General features: G+C 37.1%; 1 protein-coding gene across 1 annotated transcript in view; it reads left to right on the top strand.

Annotated features, from left to right (window-relative positions):
• Positions 1 to 23,112, top strand: part of CPED1 (cadherin like and PC-esterase domain containing 1) — a 306,287-nt gene that overhangs the window by 258,279 nt on the left and 24,896 nt on the right. The window contains exons 20-22 of the mRNA XM_032276171.1: positions 18,232 to 18,452; positions 18,715 to 18,816; positions 19,220 to 19,307. Of these exons, the coding sequence (XP_032132062.1) occupies positions 18,232 to 18,452; positions 18,715 to 18,816; positions 19,220 to 19,307 (411 nt within the window). The remainder of the gene's footprint in view (positions 1 to 18,231; positions 18,453 to 18,714; positions 18,817 to 19,219; positions 19,308 to 23,112) is intronic.

The following is a 23,112-nucleotide window of genomic DNA, read 5'->3' as shown; positions in this document are numbered from 1 at the left end:
ATGATGATAGGATCAAAATCTCACGTATCAATACTGACCCTGAATGTAAATGGGCTAAATGACATATTTAAAATGCACAGAGTAGCAATCTGGGTAAAAAGATAAGACCCAACTATTGTTGTCTTCAAGATACCCCTCTTGGTGTAAGAACACCCACAGGCTCAAAGTAAAGGGATGAAGAAAGGTATACCATACAAACAAAAAAGAGCAAGAGTTGCTATTTTATAATAGATATAATAGATTTTGAACCAATAAAAATTAAGAAGGATAAATAAAGGCATTATATAATAATAAAAGGTAAATCCAACAAGAAGATTTAACTATCCTAAATCTTTACACACCAAATAGTGGAACACCCAGATTTATAAAACAGGTTTTTGTTGGCCTATGAACAGATTTAGACACAATAATAATGGGAGACTTTAATACACCACTGACAGCATTAGACACATCTTTAAGGGAGCAAATTAGCAAAGAAACTCTGGACTTAAAATCAACATTTGACCAATTGGACCTAATAAACATCTACAGAATACTCCACTCGACAACCACAGAATATATATTCTTCTCATCTACTCATGGAACATATTCTAAGATTGACCACATGTTTTAATATAAAGCAAATCTCAATAGATTAAAAAAATTGAAATCATACCAAGCACATTATCACACCACAGTACAATTAAAACAGAAATCAATATCAAGAAGATCTCTCAAACCTACCCAAATTTATGGATATTAAACAACTTTCTCCTGAATAACTTTTGGGAGAACAATGAAATTAAGGCATAAAATTTAAAATTTGTTTGAAATTAATAAAAATAGGAACTCAATTATCAAAATGTCTGGAATGCAACTAAGGCTGTGTTAAGAAGAATGTTTATAACACTGACCATCAAAAAGTAAGAAAGATCTCAAATTAACAATTTAACTTTGCACCTAAAGGAATTAGGAAAAAAAGAACAAACTAACCCAAAATCTAGCAGGAGAAAATAAATAACTAATGTTAGAGAAGAACAGAACAAAACAGAGATGTAAAAATCCATAAAAAGATCAATGAAAGCAAAAGTGGGTTTTTCAAAAAGATAGTAAGACTGATAGACTGCTAACTAGATTATCAACAAAAGAAGAGAGAGCAAAATAAGTATAATCATCAATGACAAAGATGATATTACAACTGATCCCCTGGAAATACAAAAGATCCTCAGAAAATACTATGAACAACTCTATGTGCACAAATTAGAAAATCTAGAGGAAATGGATAAATTCCTAAAAACGCACAGACTCCCAAAACTGCAAATGAAGAGATCAAAACTTCGAATAGACCAATATTGAGCTCTGAAATTGAATCACTAATAAAAAACCTACCAACCAAAACAAGACCTGAACCAAATGGATTAACAGCCAAATTCTACCAGATGTACAAAAAGGAATTTGTAGCAATACTACTGAAACTATCCTAAAAAGTCAAGGATAAGGGATTCTTCCCTAACTCATTCTATGAAGTTAGCATCAGCCTGATACCAAAATCTGTCAGAGTCACAGTGAAAAAAGAAAACTTCAGGCCAGTTTGCCTGATGAACATAGATGCAAAGATTCTCAACCAAATACTAGCAAACTGACTTCAGCAGGACATCAAAAAATTAATACACTACAATCAAATAGGCATTATTCCTGGGATGCAAATCTGGTTCAAGGTATGCAAATCAGTAAATGTGATTCACCACATAAACAAATGAGAGCAAAAAGCCACATAATCATCTCAATAAATACAGAGAAAGCGTTTGATAACATTCAACATTCCTTCATGATAAAAACCCTCAACAGACTAAACATCAATAAAAAGAATGTATTTCAAAATAATAAGAGCCATCAATGAGAAACCCACAGCCAACATCATACTGAATGGGCAAAAACTGGCACTATTGTCCTTGAGAACTGGAACAAAACAAATATTTATTCTTACCACTCCTATTCAGCATAGTACTGGAAGTCCTAGCCAGAGCAATCAGGCAAGAAAAAGAAATAAATGGCATCAAAATAGGAAAAAAGGTCAAATTATTTCTCTTTGTTAATGATGATTCTGTACCTAGAAAATCCTAGAGACTGCCAAAAGGATCTTAGAACTAATAAACAATGTTAGTGAAGTTGTAGGATACAAAATCAATGTACAAAACCCAGTAGCATTTCTGTACACTAATATTGTTCAGGCTGAGAGTCAAATCAAGAACACAATCCTATTTACAATAGCTACAAAGAAAATTAAATACCTAGGAATACAGCTAAGCAAGGTAGTAAAAGATCTCTATGAGTATAACTTCAAAATACTACTGAAAAAAATCAGAGATGACATAAATAAATGGAAAAACTTACATGTTTATGGATCAGAATAATTAATATTGTTAAAATGGCCATGCTGCCCAAAGAAGTTACAGATTCAATGCTCTATGAAACTACCAATGTCACTTTTCATTTCTAATATTCATATGGGACCAAAAAATCCCTGAGAGTCAAAGCAATCCTAAGTAGAAAAAATAAATAAATAAAAAGCTTATGCCAGAGACATAACTCTCCAACTTTAAATTCTACTATAAAGCTGCAGTAACCAAAACAGCATGGTAGTGATACAAAACCAGACACATAGACAAATGGAACAGAATAGAAAACACAGAGATAAAGCTGCACATCTATAATCATCTGATCTTCAACAAGGCCAGCAGAAGCAAGCAATGGCAAAAGGCTCTTTATTCGATAAATAGTGCTGGGATAACTGGCTAGACATATGGAGAAGAATTAAACTGGACCCTTACTTTTCACCTTACAAAAAATATTTTGAGATGTATTAAAGATTTAAATGTAAGACCTCAAACTGTAGAAATCCTAAAAGAAAAACACAGTAAGATACCATTTCACACAAGTCAGAAGGACTATTACTGAAAAGTCAAAACACAACAGACGTGGGAGAGGCTACAGAGTAAAAAGGATGCTTATACACTGTTGGTGGAAACGTAAATTAGTTCAGCCACTGTGGAAAGCAGTTTGGAGATTTCTCAAAGAACTTAAAACAGAACTATCATTTGACCCAGAAATCCCATTACTGAGTATATACTCAAAGGAAATAAATTGTTCTGCCAAAAGATACATGCACTCCTATGTTCATCACCACGCTATTCACAATAGCAAAGACATGGAATCAACCTACTTGCCCTTCAATGGTGAACTGGATAAAGAAAATGTAGTACATATATGCATACCACGGAATACTACACAGCCATAAAAAGGACAAAATTATGTCCTTTGCAGAAACATGAATGCTATGGAGGCCATAATTCTAAGCAAATTAACACAGAAACAGAAAATCAAATAGTGCATTTTCTCACTTGTAAGAGAGAGCTAAACATTAAGCACACATGGACATAAACATAAGAACAATAGATGCTACAGACTATTGGGTAGGAAGGGGAGGGGCTGTGGGTGGAAAAATTACCTATTGGGTACTGTGCTCACCATCTGCATGACGGGATCCATATCCTAAACCTCAGCATCATGCAATATACTAATGCAGCAAACTTGCACATGTATCCCCATATCTACAATAAATATGGAAGTTTGGGGGAAACAAGACAGCAGAAGAGCAATAAACTAAGCACAAGACCAAGACCAAGACCATTCAAAGCATGTGGCCCTGCAAGACTGCCCAGGTCATATGCCCATGAAGCCAGCTTGGGTGGTAAAGCATAGTTGGTTAAGCATGAAGAGATACTTTTAAATATTTCTGTATGAGTTTTATTTTTGCAATGCGTGAGCATTATTTTCTTAATCTAAAAATCTATATTTGAAAAGATTGTATAAATTAGAACCAAGGCAGAGGCAGTGGAAATGCAGAGGGAGAAGCCTGAGAAAGATATTTTTTATTCGGAATCACAGGAGTTAGCCATAAACAGTCAGGTGCATACACTCATATTTCACACAACACAGAGATAATTGTGTTAACATTCACAAATGCAGCTATGACTAGCATTTATTTTAAGAAAGCTTCACTTATGAATAGAAGTAGATGAGCAAAGGGTTTTCCTGGTACATCCATTTCTTACTTTTCATGAGAATAATAAAAACATACAAAACAATCCCGTAATTTTTCTCTTTCATTACTAAGACAAGTTCTCATTCTACCCAGAATTTCCTATAATCATCACTCCATTCCAAAGACAAATAAATGTTAAAGCATAACATTTACAAAAATAGAAATACAAGTAACATATTTTGTTTTTTAAACACATTATATGCTGGCATTTTTTACCTCTCTTCCTACCATGTCATATATCCAGTGAAAGAAACATTATTTGGGAAACATTATACAGAAATTTCTTCCACATATACATAAGGACAGCAGGGTATTAATGGATTAGGAAGAGCCTCAGCCTGGCAATCAGGAAGCCTAAGCTACAGTTCTGATCCTACCAGACGAAGTGATTCTTTTATTTATTAAACCCATCAGATTAACTCTGTTGCCCCATAACAGAAATGCTGCAGTATCAGTTACCCTAACATGTTACCACAGAGTAGAGTCCAACTGAGCACTTAACAAACTTAGCTTCTGAATATTTTTCACAAATTTTTTGATATTATATTGTTCATTCACTGAGTGTTGGTTGAACCAAATATCTGTTCTAGAAGCACACACATAAGGTGCTCAACTCCTTCAAGGTGCTCAGTCTCTAGTGGAAGAAGACAAATGAGCAAAATGATCATTGCAATATAGGATGATAATTGCAACAGTATAGAGAATAGAGGTGGGCACTGGATCAAGAGTGCAAAGATCTGGGAAAGTTGCCAGAAGGAAACTGCCTGAGCAGAGTGATGTTTGCAGTTAGAGGCAATCTATGAATCACATTACTTTGAAAGAGGTTAGTTGAACTAGAAAAAAATACAGATTTTTTTTTTTTTTACAAAAGCATCTACTATGAGAATCCTATCACTCAAGCCTCGTGCTGTCTTTGATTTCCTACGTACTGGAGGGAACAGACAATGGAATGCAAAGAAGGCAGGAACTACATAGGTGAGAAGGCACCAGAGAAGATTCTGAGATCCTCATTTCAGTGTGCTCCAGTTCACCTACCTTGGATTATCTAAAACCTAAATACACAGTTTTTAATGATATAGTTGCCTTCCTAAAGACTTTCAATTAATATATAAAATTTGAATTTTTAACAATGAGACTCCAGGGGTTTCACTATTGCCAGGAATAAGTAGTTCAAAATATTATGCTACAACAACTTTATTTTCAATGCCAATTATATCACATCACAGCAAGCTTCTACTTTGGGAACATATTTAAGTGAATTGTCTTTCTCTGAAGAACTGAATTAAAAGGCAACAAAATTTGGCCAGGGCATTGAGTATTGTTAGAAAGTTAGGCTTTCAAATAGTGCTCTGCTTTCTTTAGAATCTCCAAGTAGTAATTTCTCTCAGTTGAATTTCCTTATGTTGTTATTGTGACCTTTTATATCTTTTCCCTACTGTTTTACATTGATGAATGCCAAGACTGTACTTGCAAATACAAGTCCACCTGTCTATAGGGAAGGAACAAGACACAAATCAGTGGAGATCTGAAGAGGTGTTCAAGCTTCTAGTAATTTTGACTAGAAATCTAACCACACTTAATGGCCTGTGAGCAAGATCATACAGTAATTTGTCTTCATTTCAGCAATGTGAACATGAGGTTGATCTTGGGTGGAAAGTTGGAACAAGTTTTCCCTCTGAGCATTTGTATCACCTGTTTTTATGTGTGTAGGAAGATTAGATGAATGTGGGACACTTTTTAACTCTAAATGTTTCAATTAATTTCATTTATCGATTTATTTCACTTATAGGTTTTTGTATATGTGTATAGATTTTGTGATATCAATTATGTTAAATTAAAGGAAAATCAATTGAACAAAGCAAGCTATGTATTCAATTATACTTTCATACATTTCTTTAAATAGATACCTCTTTATAAACGCTGAATGGAACACATAAAAATTATGAGAACATAATTTTGTAATCACATTGTGAAATACATAGGAAATAGTTTAGAATTATGACAATCAAATTTACAACTGCAAAAACTTAGGAGCCTAACCTAACTGAATTAAACAAGCCCTTATTTTGTTTGTCTGTGGAAAACGGTTCAGAATTTAAACCAGTAATAAAATATCTGAGAGGAGAGTGCAATTAAGAAAGGGAAATATAAAAAGGCAATATTTACAAAAACTACTTAAACTCAGCTGTTAAAACAGGGAATGTAACTGAAATTTTTAAGTAATGTTTTCGTATTAAGTAGTGTCTTAGACTTAAAGGTGTTTAAATTTTCAAAGTGTGGCTAATTTATAATGATATGTTCTGACTAATACATGAATTCCATTATGGTTATGTAATTCATTGTTGCCTGTCAGTTTCAATAAATGGGTCATATACAAGGAAAGAGTGCAACTCACCCTTACCAGGAAATGATGACTTACACACAATGCCCTCCTTCAATATTCAATAAATACAGCAACAATCCGGAGATAATGGCAATATAGACAAATAATTCTGTTCCAAGCAGCTAGAAAAGTTATATCTAGTTGATATTATACAGTTGTTTGCTTTGCTTTTTTTTTGTTTGTTTTGTTGCCAAATTTTATGTCTCAGAATGATTTGCCTGTCAGACTTATATTTGTTTTTTTTACTGCAAACATCAATTTAGCTGCTCATCTATATACAACTTAATTAAAATGCACAATTGGAAAACATTTATTGTAACCACATCACATTTCACAGAAAGATGCTGTATTGAGCTAGATTTTCATCATGATGTAAATATCATTAGCCATCTAATCAGTCTCAGCTTTATATTAAAACTGAACCACCCTTTGCATCATTTAGAAATGGGTATCTATCTTAGGAGATCAGTGGTTTTCGACCTTAGGGCTCATCAGAATCACTGTAGAGCTTTCTAAATACATGGGTTATGCTTGGCTCTGGACTAGATGTAATAAATAAGACTCCTCCTCACCTCATTTTTATTTCCTTTATTTATAACAATGTGAAAGCTCTCCAGTAATCAGGCATTACCTGGATTAATGGACAATTAGCTCCTACTGCACTCCTATATAACTTCCCTTTTTGGAAGGTTCTAGTGGGTTCCTGTTAGCTAGGCTCAGTCTTGTGTTGAAATTTACATGCACTTTATTGGATCCAGAGAAATGCTACCATTTCTGTAAATATTAATGATTGAACTGTTACAGGAGGGAAGAAAGGAAAAAGAAAAATTATTTTAATTTTTTTTCTTTTTCTTTTCTTGTGTATTGATACTACATATACCCATTTCTCTTCCTGCCTCAACAGATCAGAAGACTCTTGGAAGCTAACAACCTTCACAACCTTTGTATTGACTCAACCTAGATAGCCACCAATCTCCTTTTATTTCCAACTTGATTCTCTAACTATGTCCCGGTTACTTTTGGTGATGCTGGAGAAAAGAGATTATGGATTACAATATTTAAAAGTCTGACAATGGAGGTTGTCATTATTATCATTGTTAGTTCCCTCCATGAAGGAACAAAATGAGATAAAAATCATTTTATTGTACATTTAAATTAAAAATTCCCAAAGTCGTGGTTGCATTTTTACCAATAAATGATATTTCTTGATATTATTTGTCTCAGGAAAACAACTTCTGAAAATAGAAGACCTCTCAGGCATCACACAAATTAAAATTTAGCCTTTCACATACTTCCCACTTCTGCTAATTCATAGGTGAAAAAATCTGAACAGAGGGTTTAGTTTTTCCCCATGAAGACTTAACACATAAGAGAATGTGGTAGAGAATAGCTAAGCATTCATCAAAGCCAGTTTCTCTTCTCCATAGCACACAACTTGACTATATTTCTCAGTGTCCCTTGACATTAGGTATATGGCCATGAGACTGAATTCTATCCAATGGAATTCGATCAGCAATGATGTGGCCAGCTTCCAGTGCTGGCCCATAGAAAATCTGACAGCACCTTTTTCCCTTCCTTCAGTTGGGTGTCAATATCCAGAAAGTCCCTAGAAGCCATAATTGAAGACACAGTCCAGTCATCCTGGGACCCTAAATGACCTTGCATAATTGCACTTTAGGTTCTTGGGTACATGTGTAGAACATGCAGGATTGTTGCATAGGTACCTACATGGCAATGAGATTTGCTGCCTCCATCCCTCTATCACCTATATCTGGAATTTATCCCCATGTTATCCCTCCCCAACCTCCCTACCCACTGCTGTCTCTTCCCTATTCCCCTCCAACAGACCCCAGTGTGTGATGCTTTCCTCCTTGTGCCGATGTGTTCTCGTTGTTCTATACCTGCCTATGAGTGATAACATGCATTGTTTGATTTTCTGTTCTTGTGTCAGTTTGCTGAGAATGATGGTGTCCAGATTCATCCACGTCCTTACAAAGGACACAAATTCATCGTTTTTTTGTGGCTACATAGTATTCCTTGGTGTATATGTGCCACATTTTCTTTGTTCAGTCTATCATTGATGGGCATTTGGGTTGGTTCCAGGTATTTGCTATTGTAAACAGTGCTGCAGTGAACATAGGTGTGCATGTGTCTTTATAATAGAATGATTTGTAATCCTATGTTTGTTGGCCTCATAAATGTTTTCTTTTGAAAAGTGTCTGTTCATATCCTTCACCCACCTTTGAATGGGTTTCTTTGTTTTTACTTGTAAATCTGTTTTAGTTCTTTGTAGATTCTGGATATTAGCCCTTTGTCAGATGGGTAGATTGCCAGTATTTTTCCCATTCTATTGGTTGCCAGTTCACTCTAATGATTGTTTCTTTTGCTGTACAGAAGCTCTGGAGTGTAATTAGATCCCATTTGTCTATTTTGGCTTTTGTTGCCATTGTTTTTGGTGTTTTAGTCATGAAGTCCTTGCCTATGCCTATGTCCTGAATGGTTTTGACTAGGTTTTCTTCCGAGGTTTTTATGGTGTTAGGTCTTATGTTTAAGTCTTGAATCCATTTGGAGTTAATTTTAGTGTAAGGTGTCAGGAAGGAGTCCAGTTTCTGCTTTCTGCACATGGCTACCCAGTTTTCCCAACACCATTTATTAAACAGGGACTCCTTTCTCCATTGCTTGTTTTTGTCAGATTTGTCAAAGATCAGATGGCTGTAGATGTGTGGCATTGCCTCTGAGGCCTCTGTTCTGTTCCATTGGTCTATATGTCTGTTTTGGTAACAGTACCATGCTGTTTTGATTACTGTAGCCTTGTAGTTGTGTGTGAAGTCAGGTAGTGTAATGCCCCTGGCTTTGTTCTTTTTGCTTAGAATTATTTTGGCTATGCGGGCTCTCTTTTGGTTCCATATGAAGTTTAAGGAGTTTTTCTCCAGCTCTGTGAAGAGTGTCATACGTAGCTTGATGGGGATAGCATTGAATCTACAAATTACTTTGGGCATTATGGCCATTTTTACAATATTGATTCTTCCTAACCATGAGCATGAAATGTTTTTCCATCTGTTTGTGTCCTCTCTTATTTCCTTGAGCAGAGCAGTGCTTTGTAGTTCTCCTTGAAGAGGTCCTTTAAATTCTTTGTTAGTTGTATTCCTAGGTATTTTTTTCTCTTTGTAGCAATTGTGAATGGGAGTTCATTCTTGATTTGGCTCTCTTTAAGTCTGTTATTGATGTATAGGAATTCTTGTGATTTCTGCACATTGATTTTGTATCTTGTGAATTTGCTGAAGTTGCTTATCAGTTTAAGAAGAGTTTGGCCTGAGACTATGGGGTCTTCTAAATATACAATCATGTCGTCTGCAAATAGAGACAATTTGACTTCCTCCTTTCCTATTTGAATACCCTTTATTTCTTTTTCTTGCCTGATTGCTCAGGCTAGAACTTCCAATACTATATTGAATAGGAATGGTGAGAGAGGGCATCCTTGTCTAGTGCCAGATTTCAAAGTGAATGTTTCCAGTTTTTGCCCATTCAGTATTATATTGGCTGTGGATTTGTCATAAATAGCTTTTGTTATTTTGAGATACGGGTTGATAACTCGTTTACTGAGAGTTTTCAGCACAAAGGGCTGTTGAATTTTGTCAAAGGCCTTCTCTGCATCTATTGAGATGATCATGTGATTTTTGTCTTTGGTTCTGTTTTTGTGATGGATTACGTTTATAGATTTGCGTATGTTAAACCAGTCTTGCATCCCTGGGATGAAGCCTATTTGATTGTGATGAATAAGCTTTTTGATGTCCTGTTGCAATCAGTTTGACAGTATTTTATTGAATATTTTTGCATCTATATTCATCATGGATATTGGCCTGAAGTTTTCTTTTTTTGTTGAGTCTCTGCCGGGTTTTGGTATCCGGATGATGTTGATCTCATAAAATGATTTGGGAAGGATTCCTTCTCTTTGTATTGTTTGGAATAGTTTCAGAAGGAGTGGTACCAGCTCCTCTTTGTATGTCTGGTAGAATCCGGCTGTGAACCCATCTGGACCTGGGCTTTTTTTGATTGGTAGGCTATTAATTGCCTCAACTTCAGCCCTTGTTATTGTCTATTCAGGGTTTCAACTTCTTCCTGGTTTAGGCTTGGAAGGGTGTAAGTGTCCAGGAATTTATCCATTTCTTGCAGGTTTAGTGGTTTATGTGCAAGAGTTGTTTGTAGTAATCTCTGATTGTAGTTTGTATTTCTGTGGAATCTGTGGTGCTATCCCCTTTATCATTTTTTATTGCATCCATTTGATTCTCCTCTTTTCTTTTTTATTGATCTGGCTAGTGGTCTGTCTATTTTGTTGATCTTTTCAAAAAACCAGTTCCTGGATTTATTGATTTTTCAAAGGATTCTTTGTGTGTCTATCTCCTTCAGTTCTGCTCTGATCTTTGTTATTTCTTGTCTTCTGCTAGCTTTTGAGTTTTTTGAACTTGCTCCTCTAGCTCTTTCAATTTTGATGATAGGGTGTCGATTTTAGATCTTTCCTTGCTTCTCATGTGGGCATTTATTGGTGTAAATTTTCCTCTAGACACTGCTTTTAATGTGTCCCAGGGATTCTGGTACACTGTGTATTCATTCTCATTGGTTTCAAAGAACATTTTTATTTCTGTCTTCATTTCATTGTTTATCCAGTCAACATTCAAGAACCAGTTGTTCAGTTTGCATGAAGTTGTGTTGTTCTGAGTCAGTTTCTTAATCCTGAGTTCTAACTTGATTGCACTGTGGTCTGAGAGACTGTTATGATTTTTGTTCCTTTGCATTTGCTGAGGAGTGATTTACTTCCAATTACATGGTCAATTTTAGACTAGGTGCGATGTGCTGCTGAGAAGAATGTATATTCTGTGGATTTGGGTTGGAGAGTTCTGTAAATGTCCGTTAGGTTTGCTTGGTCCAGATCTGGGTTCAAGTCCTGGATATCCTTGTTAATTTTCTGTCTTGTTGATCTGTCTATTACTGACAGTGGAGTGTTAAATTCTCCCCCTATTATTGTGTGGGAGTCTAAGTCTCTTTGTAGGGCGTTAAGAACTTGCTTTATGTATCTGGGTGCTCCTGGATTGGGTGTGTATACATTTAGGATCCTTAGCTCTTCTTGCAGCCTTGATCCTTTTACCATTAAGTGATGCTCTTCTTTGTCTCTTTTGATCTTTGTTGGTTTAAAGTCCATTTTATCAGAGACTAGGATTGCAGCTCCTGCTTTTTTTTTTTTTTTCTCTCTCTCTCTCCATTTGCTTGGTAAATCTTCCTCTATCCCTTTATTTGAGCCTGTGTGTGTCCTTGCATGTGAAATGGGTTTCTTGGATACAGCACACCGATGGGTTTTGACTTTTTATCCAATTTGCCAGTCTGTGTCTTTTGATTGGGGCATTTAGCCCATTTACATTTAAGGTTAATATTGTTATGTGTGAATTTGATCCTGCCATTTTGATGGTAGCTGGTTGTTTTGCCCATTAGTTGACACAGCTTCTTCATTGTCTGAAGATGGCTCTTTGCCATTTCGTAAATTTTTGGAGTGCCTGGTACTGATTGTTCTTTTCTATGTTTAGTGCTTCTTTCAGGAGGTCTTGTATGGCAGGCCTGGTGGTGACAAAATTTCTCAGCAATTGCTGGTTTGTAGAGGATTTTATTTCTCCTTCACTTATGAAGCTTAGTTTGGTTGGATATGAAATGCTAGGTTGAAAGTTCTTTTCCTTAGGAATGTTGAATATTGGCCCCCACTCTCTTCTGGCTTATAGGGTTTCTACCAAGAGGTCTGCTGTGAGTCTAATGGGCTTCCCTTTGTAGGTAACCCGACCTTTCTCTCTGGCTGCTCTTAGCATTTTTTCCTTCATTTCAACCCTGAATCTGATGATTATGTGCCTTGGGGTTGCTCTTCTTGAGGAATATCTTCGTGGTGTTCTCTGTATTTCCTGGACTTGAATATTGGCCTGCCTTGCTAGGTTGGGGAAGTTTTCCTGGATAATATCCTGAAGAGTGTTTTCCAGCTTGGATTTATTCTCTCCATCACATTCAGGTACACCTATCAAACATAGATTAAGTCTTTTCACATAATCCCATATTTCTTGGAGGCTTTGTTCATTTCTTTTCACTCTTTTTTCTCTAATCTTGCCTTCTCATTTTATTTCATTGAGTTGATCTTCAATCTCTGATATCGTTTCTTCTGCTTGGTCAATTTGGCTATTGAAACTTGTTTATGCTTCACAAAGTTCCCATGTTGTGTTTTTCAGCTCCATCAGGTCATTTATATTCTTCCCTAAGCTGTTTATTCTCATTAGCATTTTGTCAAATGTTTTTTCAAAGTTCTTAGTTTCTTTGCATTGGGTTAGAACATGTTCTTTTAGCTCAGAAAAGTTTATTACCCACCTTCCAAAGCCTGTTTCTGTCCATTCATCAGACTCATTCTTGATCCAGCTTTGTTCCCTTGCTGGTGAAGAGTTGTGATCCCTTGGAGGAGGAGAGGTGTTCTGATCTGGGTGTTTTCATCCTTTTTGCACTGGTTTCTTCCCATCTTTGTGGATTTATCTACCTGTAGTGTTTGTAGTTAGTGACTTTTGGATGGGGTCTCTGAGTGGACCTCCTTTTTTGTTGATGATGAAGTTATTTCTTTCTGTTTTTTAGTTTTCCTTCTCACAGTCAGGTCCCTCTGCTATAGGACTGCTGGAGGTACACTTCAGACCCTGCTTGCCTGGGGATCACCTGCAGCAGCTGCAGAACAGTAAGGGTTGCTGCCAGTTTCTTCTTCTGTTATCTTCGTCCCAGAAGGATACCTGCCAGATGTCACCCTGAGCTCTCCTTTATGAGGTGACTCTTTGGATATATTGGGATCAGGGAGCTGCTTAAGGAGACAATCTGACCCTTATAGGAGCTCAAGTGCTGAGCTGTGAGCTCTATTGTTTCATTCACAGGTGCTGGGCAGGTACATTTAAATCTGCTGCAGCAGAACTCATAACCACCTCTTTTCCCAGATGCTCTGTCCTAGGAATGTGGGGCTTTATTTATAAATTCCTGATGTGCTGTTGCCTTTTTTCAGAGATGCCCTGCCCAGCTAGGAGGTAGCCTAGTCACAGTCTGCCTGGAGAGGTGTTGCTGAGCTGCTGTGGGCTCTGCCCAGCTGCTGTGTGAACTTCCTTGTGATTTTGTTAATAGAGGTATAGTTAGAACTGCCTCGGTAATGGCGGTCTGCCTCAGTAATGGCAGACTGCCTCAGTGATGGCAGGTTGCCTCAGTAATGGCAGACTGGCTCAGTAATGGAGGACTGCCTCGGTAATGGCAGACTGCCTCGGTTATGGCAGACTGCCTAGGTAATGGCTGACTGCCTCAATAATGGTGGATTGCCTTGGTAATGGTGGATGCCCTTCCCCCCACAGAGCTGGACTCTCCCAGGTCCAGCTGCGCTTGCTGTGAAACTCTTAATCTAGAGCATTTCAGATTGCTGGTCTTTGTGGGGGTAGGACCCACCGTGGGACCTGCCAAGCCAGATCACCTGGCTCCCTGTTTCAGTCCTTTTTTCAGTTCAATGGGCGGCTCTGTCTCCCAGGCATTCCAGGTGCCAGGTGAAATGGCTGCCCAGATTTGTGTGAGTTTTTGTACCGAGACCCACTGCACCAGCCATGCTGGAAACTCATTGCACTTTTCAGCCTGGGAATCTCCTGGTCTGTGGGCAGTAATAACTTGCCTGGAAATGCGGTGATCACTCACCCTCTGCATTGTTCTCATTTGGAACTGCACTCCAAAGCTGTTCCTATTCAGCCATCTTGGATCTGCCAACTGGGAGACACCTGACGCATTCTTTTATAGTGATGTAAAACAGATGAATATAACAATTTTAAAAACAAGCTTCAAGCTTGTATAGAGCCTAGGAATATGACATCCTTTTAGGTCCTATGGTTCATAATGCTATGAAAAAGAATGGGAAAAATACCATTCTTTTTCATAGCACCTCCTGTATACTTTGTGGTGGCTCACACTGCATGCAGACTCATGGGAGTAGAACAATGCAAAAATTTTCTAAACATATCTTTGTATTTAAAACCAAATCACATTTTCTTTCTCTTTGCTTATCCAAAAGAGAAAAAAATACTTATGGATTCTAGTATAAGCCAATAATTTTCACAGGAGAGAGAAAGAATTATATCTAAATTGTATGACTAGTCACAAATATTTGTTATATAATCTAGGCCTTTTAAAACAGAAGCTTTTCCTTAAAACAAATAATCTGCAAATTTCCTTTATAAAAATCTGCCAAACTGATTGGCCTAAAAGATATAAAGATGGAGTAGAAATCATGTAACTGAAACAAATCACTCTTTAATTCCTGACAGTGTTTTCAGATTGTGTGATATGTGCATTAAAAAGCTGACATTTTGAAGTTAGTTATATATTTCTAACTATAATATATATATTATATATTTCTAACATCTTTTAGTTAGAAATATCAATCTTTTACAAAAATTGCTTTTCCAACAGAACAATCTGTCTTAAAATTACAACTGCATTTTCACTCTAGTTATACTTTATCATATCTATCTTTCATGAATAGAAAGGCACTAGAATAATATAACCCTCTAGAAATCCCAGAGCTGTGTCTGCTAGATTCAAATGTATTGTTGAGATATTTGCTATTTAGAAGAGCTTGTTGTGCAGATGACAGTGGTGATGCCTCCTTCTCCCATTCAGGTAGTGCTTGCTGGTCAGCAATGGGGCCACCTGGGACCCATTCTGAGAGCACTGGTTTGTTCAGGATGACCATCTCTCTTCCAGTTCTCCATCCAGAACTCCAGCTTTTCCAACCACCCTTCAAGTCCTGATGGAGATCAGAAGGAGGTTTAGTAGGGCAGGAAAGAAATTACTGTGACTTAGACATTTCCTATTTTTGCTGTCATTTTCTCTAGAGGAGCAAATGAATTTTAAGTGCCTAGCAAGTCAGCTTACATTCATTTTGTGCTTACTGTGTGCCAAGAATATGGAAAGTATTTAAAATCACATTTAAATATGGAGCTCTGTTTCTCCCCACTGTACACATAATGACATGAACCCTTGGAGAGGTAGCATGATTTGTCTAAAATCACCTAGTTAATAAATAATAGTACCTAAGAATTCTGAAACAGGACTGTTGAGCCACTGACAAGCTTTAGTGGGCTGCCTTTACACACATAAACACCCAGAAAATACTGGAAATCTAGGAATTTTGTTGTTGTTTTTCTCAGTAACATAGAGCTACTTTGATTTTTCACAACCTTTGTATCGCTCTGCATAGCTCACAATACAGATATCTAGGGAGGTTCCTGGCTGCCAGGGGATACCCTAGGAGGGACTGCACCCTGATACTGAAATGAAAGAACCTACACAAAAAACCCATACTGGCAATTTAGTTTAAAAGCTAGATCTCAAAAGTCCTTTACTATCATTATGGACTGAATTGTATCCCCTTCACCAAATTCGTACATTGACATTCTAATCCCCAGTACCTCATAATATGCCTGTATTTAGAGATAGGGCCTTTGAAGAGCTGATTAAGGTAAAATGAGGTCCTATGTGTGGGGTCTACTTAGTCCAATCTGACTGGGATCTTTAAAGAAGAGATTAGAACATAGACACATACAGAGGAAAGACACAAAGAAAAGACAGCCACCTATAAGCCAGAGAGGGCCTAGGAAGGAACCAACCCTACCAGCTACTTGACCTTGGACTTCTAGCCTCCAGAAATATGAGAAAATTAATTTCTGTTGTTGAAGCCACACAATCTGTGGTAGTTCCTTATGGCAGCTGTAGCAAACCAATACTAATGGAGTTGCATAACTGCTGATATCTAAAATTAAGAGCTTTCCTAATCATACAACGTTCCTCTTTAAAATTCAGAAATGTAGGCAAGAAAATCAAACATAAATTGTTAAAGGTTGAATGTAGTAAGAAGAAATTCAAGTTATTTCACCAACTTTTTTATCACACTGGAATGTTATTGCTCCAAATGCAACCTGGCTGAGAGGATCTATGACTGAGTCTTTGAAATCCCGTTATTTGGGGTAGCCTAATGATGATTATGAAAACACTACTTGAGCTGAAGGCAAATTGGAGAAGCTTTCTAAATTTCTTCACACAGCTACTTGGATATACTTACTGTGGAAAGAGTTTAAACCTTTGCAGATTCTCACTAAATTCTGTGGAAGGACAAATACAATAGTACCTGAGAAGTGATGGTAATGCCTGCTGTTAAAATCAGAAGAAAACATGTACATGACGAATGGAAAGAGAAATCTCAAAAGAAAGAAAAAAAATGAAGAATGAATTAAATCTTATCCAAAGACATTAGAAGGGATTGTCTATGACAAAAATCCCTTTGACTTTCAAGTCGCTACATATTTCTAAATTGCATGCATGGTACTATGGGGGAAATTAGAGTTAGAAATTGACCTTGACCTCAAATATTTCTTGATAGGCTATGAGAAAAAAAAAAAAAGATGCAGACACAAAGAAACCATAATTTCATGAGGCTTTTGTAAAATCTGTAATGGCAGTCAGAATGTGATAAAATCAAAGAGAACAGAAAAAGTAATTGTGGCTAGGGGCACTGGATGAGACCTGTTGGTAGAAGCAGCATTCACGTCGGGTCTGGAGGGTGACAAGTGGGGTTGCAGAGGGAACTTTCAAGGCAGACAGACAAACATAAGGAAAAGCAGATGTTGAAGGCAAATCATGTCTAGCAGAAAAGTAGGAGTCTAACATACTTATGTGAAAGGAAGCATTAAGAGAATGGGTCAATTGACCCTGCACTTGCACATCTATATTCAAACCTGGATTTGAATCCTGTGTTCTCCATTTAGTAGATTTATGCCCTCCATCTTCCTGAGCCTCAAATTCCTCATCTGTGAAAAGGAGATAGTGATTCAAACCTCACAACTGTGAAATTAAGTGAGTCCTTTGTGTAAAATCTCAACCTAGCAAAGCCTGATATGTAATAAAAACTCAGTATATGTGAGATGAACCTATAGGATTCTGTAAGAAACAAGGAACCAATAAAGTTTTTGAACACACAAATGAGATGACCAGAAGTAGGCATTTGGAAATGCATCGCAGCAATATTGTGTGTAGAATGAATTAAAAGACAGCCATTGTACAGCAAAGAAGACCCAGTAGGAGAGGATTGCACTCGTGCAGGTTTGAGGCAGTGAAAGCCTGAACAGGACTGTGCTGCTGGGAATGGGTAGGAGGTGATGTGGGTAAGAGGCTTCATTGGAGAGGAAACGGCACTGGGATAGGCATCCTGGGACACGCACTGCTGTTCAGAAAATTAGATTCTGGTTCTGTGGCTTTTTTGACTTCTATTGAGCTACCTCTGTGAATTCTTAGTTTGCACATCTATAAAATAAAGAGACTGGAAAATCCCCAAGCATTCCTAGAGTACTAAAATACTTCATGGCTATTTAAATCAATAGAACTTTTTAAGCTTATTAAATGAGAAAGTAAAGAGCATAAGGGAAATAGAGAAATTGAAGATAACCTGAAACAACAAGTAGTAAATAGAGTTAGTGTGTCAGTAGATGATGGCATTACTAAGAATATGGAAGAGAGGAAAAGAAACAAGTTTGGGAGAGAATATGACGAATGTTATTTTTAACAGTTTGAAGGGCTGTCCTTCAAACAATTAGATAATGTGAATATTCAAAATTTCATTAAAGTATCTTCTGTACCATGTAAACATAAGCTTTTAAACAAATACTTTCTCTTTAACTTGTAGATTCTTTTCATTGGAGATTCAACCAACAGAGGGATCATGTACTATCTTATTGAAAGGCTGAATGAAACGTTGCAGGAATGGCAGAAAGTACATGGCACTAAATTGTATCACAACGTCAATGGTGGGAAGACTTTGATCAGTTATTCCTACTATCCTCAGTTCTGGATAAGCCCTTCACTGAGACCAACATTTGAAAATGCTCTTGAACACCTCTTGAAAAGGTACAATGAAACTATAATTAGTGACACAAAAATCACAAAGTGCTGATGTTCTACTAAGCAGTCCACTGCTTAACTGCTCACTGTACGTTAAATGTACTCAAAAGCTTAGATACCAAGTAAGGGGGCGGAAAACAAGTTGGAAATGACAAGGAGTCTTGCTATCAAGATGCCAGATACAGTTCAATGAAATGTGAGGCAGTGCAGTTACAATGTTTACCTCCTGTTTTAGGGTAACGTGTTTGTTTCTCTTTCTGGATTTCAGATCACATCCTCTAGAGAATACTGGCCGGACTGTGTTGGTTGTTGGTGGCGTTCAGTGGCTTAATTCCAATCACCTGCAAATTATTCACAAAGTTTTGAAGAGGTAAATGTCTGCAACAAAATTGTCATTAGCATTCTAAATCAAAAAAGTTACTGTTAATGTGACTGAGTTTTATCCAGATTTTATTTAAAGAACAACTTATAACTTAGCATTAAACAAGTCTAGTTTAAAATACTAAAATAAAATAGCCTTTTATCCAGTTACAACATGGCTGTTCATTATCCAGATTTACATTCAGTACAGATCAAAATGTGTCTACTGACACCTAAAACTCTATCTTTTAAAAAAAAAAAAACCCTAATGTACATCAAATATGTAAATGAATATTTAGTCTTATATGCCAATTATCACATTCTGAAAAATTCGACTGTATTTGTTTGTATAAATAAACATTTAGCACTGTAATTAAAGTTACTGACTTTAGAATTATAATTATCTCATTCAGGGAAAATTTACTCAATATCCTAGTGATCATCAAAACTTTGGGAATTGGATTTCATCTGCCAGTGGATGGAGTACATTTCTTAACACAGGTAAGCACATTTCCTCTGGGCTAGGTGAATTTCATGATTCCTATAAGGATCCCTGCTGGAAAAAGATGCATAAGGCACTACAAAATATTAAGTAACCTTCATGAAAATAAGAGAATATACTTAAGGGTTATGATTGCAAATAAATTATAATTATTTTCATATAGCCCACAAATATGTTGTAAATAATGCATTGACTTCATAACAGAGAAAACAATGTGTTGAACTATGCAAAAATAAAGAGCTGAGCGGTATATGAGAAAGATTGTGCTTTAGGTATCCCTTACCCCTCCAGTTTTGCATACACCTTTAAAGGCTGTATTAAAAGGATTTCCTTTTGTCAGGTTCATGCTGAAACTACAAACAAAACTGTCACTATCAATGAGTCTTTTGGTAAACAGTGGTCTTTTTGAAGATGATTTCAAACTGATTGCTTTATTTTAAAAATTGTCTTTGAAGTAGTATCATTGGTTTTTCCTGTAATTGGATATTCATCAGCGAAAGGAGTAGGGGTCTCTGACCAGTTCTTACAGAAGATAGTAAATTAGCCTCAGCACTGGTTAGAAGTCTCAGAAAAGAAAAGAAAGATAGGATCTGCAGGGATGAGAACCAGCTGCTCTTGCTCAAGCCAAGAGAGCTCCGGAGCAGCCAGAGTTACTGGGCAATTGCAAAGTAATGACACTGGTGAGCACTGGGAATTGGGGAGACAGGAAGCTGTTCATTTAATGTGTAAGGAGCTTGAGATTTGTATTTTTGTGTCTCCGTTGAGTGCTACTACCTTTCCCCAGCACAGAACACAAGACCCCCTACTCTTTTCTCAGAAACATACCTGCCTGGACGGCAGATCTTCTGTGATGCAAAAACAGGAGAACTAGTAGAAAATGGCCAAGGTACGGCCTCTAAATTCAGCATCTTGGGGTCAGCAGGGGTTAAGGTAATTCAAAATGAGTTGAGGCAATTAACATCTGGGATAGCTGAAGGGTTTAAGACTATTGGGGATCAGGTGAGGGGACCTTTGATAAAGTCTTCTATGGATTGAATCCCTGTAATGTTATTTGAAGGCTACAGGTCAAGTTTGCAATTTCTTCCTGAGGACTCTAGTAGCTCCACTGTGCCTCTTTAATGACAGCTCCTCACAGTAACTAGCGTACTTGTGGCCTCTGGTCATACTTAGGTTACAATTCAGAATCAATTTCTCTCAGCAAACATTTCTTCAGCACTTACTGTGTGCCACATATTGTGTTAAACATTATGACTGCCACCCGAACTTTGATAGTGCTCATCACTCTTTTTATACTGAGTCAAGACAGAAGGAGGAAAGAAAGGGAGAGGCAAAAAATAGGAAAAAGGAAAAGAGGATAATTGCAAGTGAAGGCAGAAAACAAATTCAAATATTTCATCATGTGCTCATATAACCATTCAGTGCTGCCTTCTGCCTTTCTCTGTAGACTTATTCCTTGCTACCAGTGCATATGCACACAAGTGAGTGTGCACAAACACACACTCACACTCACAACACCACTGAGCTCAGTCAGGCTGAGCATGTTTCAGCTTCTCAAGCACACCATGCTCTCAGTCACCTCCAGACCTTTGAAATAAATCCCTGCTCCTTCTACTTGGAGTCAACTCCTCCACCGCCCCCTCATCTGGGTGACTTTCAGTTACTCTTCAAATGTTAGCTTATATGCTAGTTCCTCAGAGAAAACCTCTTGATGCACTAGACTGGGTTGGCTGCTCCTGCCATGAGCTCTTGTAGCAGTGTCTTATGTTCTTACTTATGCCACTCAGCACATATACTCCTTGGCTGTCTGTCTCCTCTATTGGATGGTAATTGTGAGAGCAACAAGGGAGCTGGGGGTTAGGGGAGTCTGTATGGCTCACACTGACAGCTCAAATGCCAAATACAATTGTCAGCACATAGTACATCCTCAAAAAATACCTGGTATACAAGCGAGTGTAGCAAGCGTAGTATCTAGTAGGTAGCTTTCCAACCCTTTGTCCTCTCCCTTTCTCCCGCTTCTTGTAGACCTGTGTCCATTGATTCTATCTTCAAACATACTCAATGTTTAGCTCCCCCTCTTAAGTAAGGAGATGCAGTATTTGATTTTCTGTTCCTGCATTATTTAGCTTAGGGAAGGTTCCAGGTGCACCCATGTTTCTGCAAAAGACATAATTTTGTTCTTTTTATGGCTGCATAGTATTCTATGGTAAATATGTACCACATTTTCTTTATCCAGTCCACTTTTGATGAGAACCTAGGTTGGTTCTATGTCTTTTCTATTCTGAATAGTGCTGTAATAAACATACAAATGCATGTCTTTTTGGTAGAATGATTTATTTTATTTTGGATACATATTGAGTATGGGGATTGCTGGATCAAATGGTAGTTCTATTTTTAGTTCTTTGAGAAACCTTGAAACTCCTTTCCACAGTGGTTTAATTAATTTACATTTCTACCAACAGTATACAAGCATTCCTGTTTTACACAGCCTCACAAACATCTGTTAATTTTTCACTTTTCAATAATAGCCATTCTGACTGGTGTGAGATGGTATCTCACTGTGGTTTATATTTGCATTTCTCTGATGATGCGTAACATTGAACATTTTTTTATGTTTGTTGACTGTTTGTATTTTCTATTAGTCTACTTTGGATTTCTGTAAAGAAATACCATAGACTGGGTAAATTATAAAGAAAAGTGACATTTTGGCTCACTGTTCGGCAGACTATACAAGAAGCATGGCACCAGCATCTGTTCTGGCAAGGCCTCAGGATGCTTACAATCACAATAGATGGCTAAGGGGGAGCAAGTGTGTCACATGACAAGAGACACAGAATGAGAGAGGGAGCAGGAGAGAGCAGGGGAGGTGCCAGGCTCTTTTAAACAACCAGATCACATATGAACTCATTACCGTGAGGAGGACACCGAGCCATTCATGAAAGATTCACCCTCATGTCCCAAATACGTCCCACTAAGCCTCACCTCCAACACTGGGGCTCATATTTCAACATGAGATTTGGAGGGGACAAATATCCAAATCATATGTCTTCTTTTGAGAAGTGTCTGACAATTTTTAACAGGTTTGTTTTCTGCTTGCTGATTTAAATTCCTTAGGATTCTTGATATTAGAACTTTGTCAGATGCATAGTTTGCAAATAGTTTCTCCCATTCTGTAGATTGTCTATTTGCTGTGTTGATAGTTTCTTTTGCTATGCAGAGCTCTTTAGTTTAATTAGGTGCCACTTATCAATTTTTTCTTTTGTTACAGTTGCTATTGGGGTCTTGGTCATAAATTCTTTGCCAAGGCCAATGTGCTGAAGGATATTTCCCAATTTTCTCCTAGGATTTTTAATAATTTGAGGTCTTACATTAAGTATTTAATCCATCTTGAGTTAATTTTTATATATGGTAATTGGTAGGAATCCAGTTTCATTTTTTTGCATATGGATAGCCAGTTATAAATAGTGCTATCCAATAAATAGCACTATTTATTGAGTAAAGGGTCCTTTTCCCATTGCTTATTTTTGTTGACTTTGTTAAAATAAATTGGTTATAGGTGCAGCTTTTTTTCTGGGTTCTTTATTCTCCTTCATTGGTCTGTTTCTGTTTTTATGCCAAAACCTTGCTGTTTGGTTACCGTAGCCTTATAGTATAGTTTGAAGTCACATAATGTGATGTGTTGGCCTTATTCTTTTTGTGTAGGATTGCTTTGGTTATTAGAGCTCATTTTTGGTTCCATATAAATTTTAGAATAGTTTTCTTTTTTAATTCTGTGAACATGATATTTGTAATTTGATAGGAAAAGCA

Source organism: Sapajus apella, unplaced genomic scaffold, assembly GCF_009761245.1.
Source record: "Sapajus apella isolate SASKATOON/1434 unplaced genomic scaffold, GSC_monkey_1.0 scaffold7, whole genome shotgun sequence".
Classification (NCBI taxonomy): domain Eukaryota; kingdom Metazoa; phylum Chordata; class Mammalia; order Primates; family Cebidae; genus Sapajus; species Sapajus apella.
This window is presented reverse-complemented; position numbering and strand designations above follow the sequence as displayed.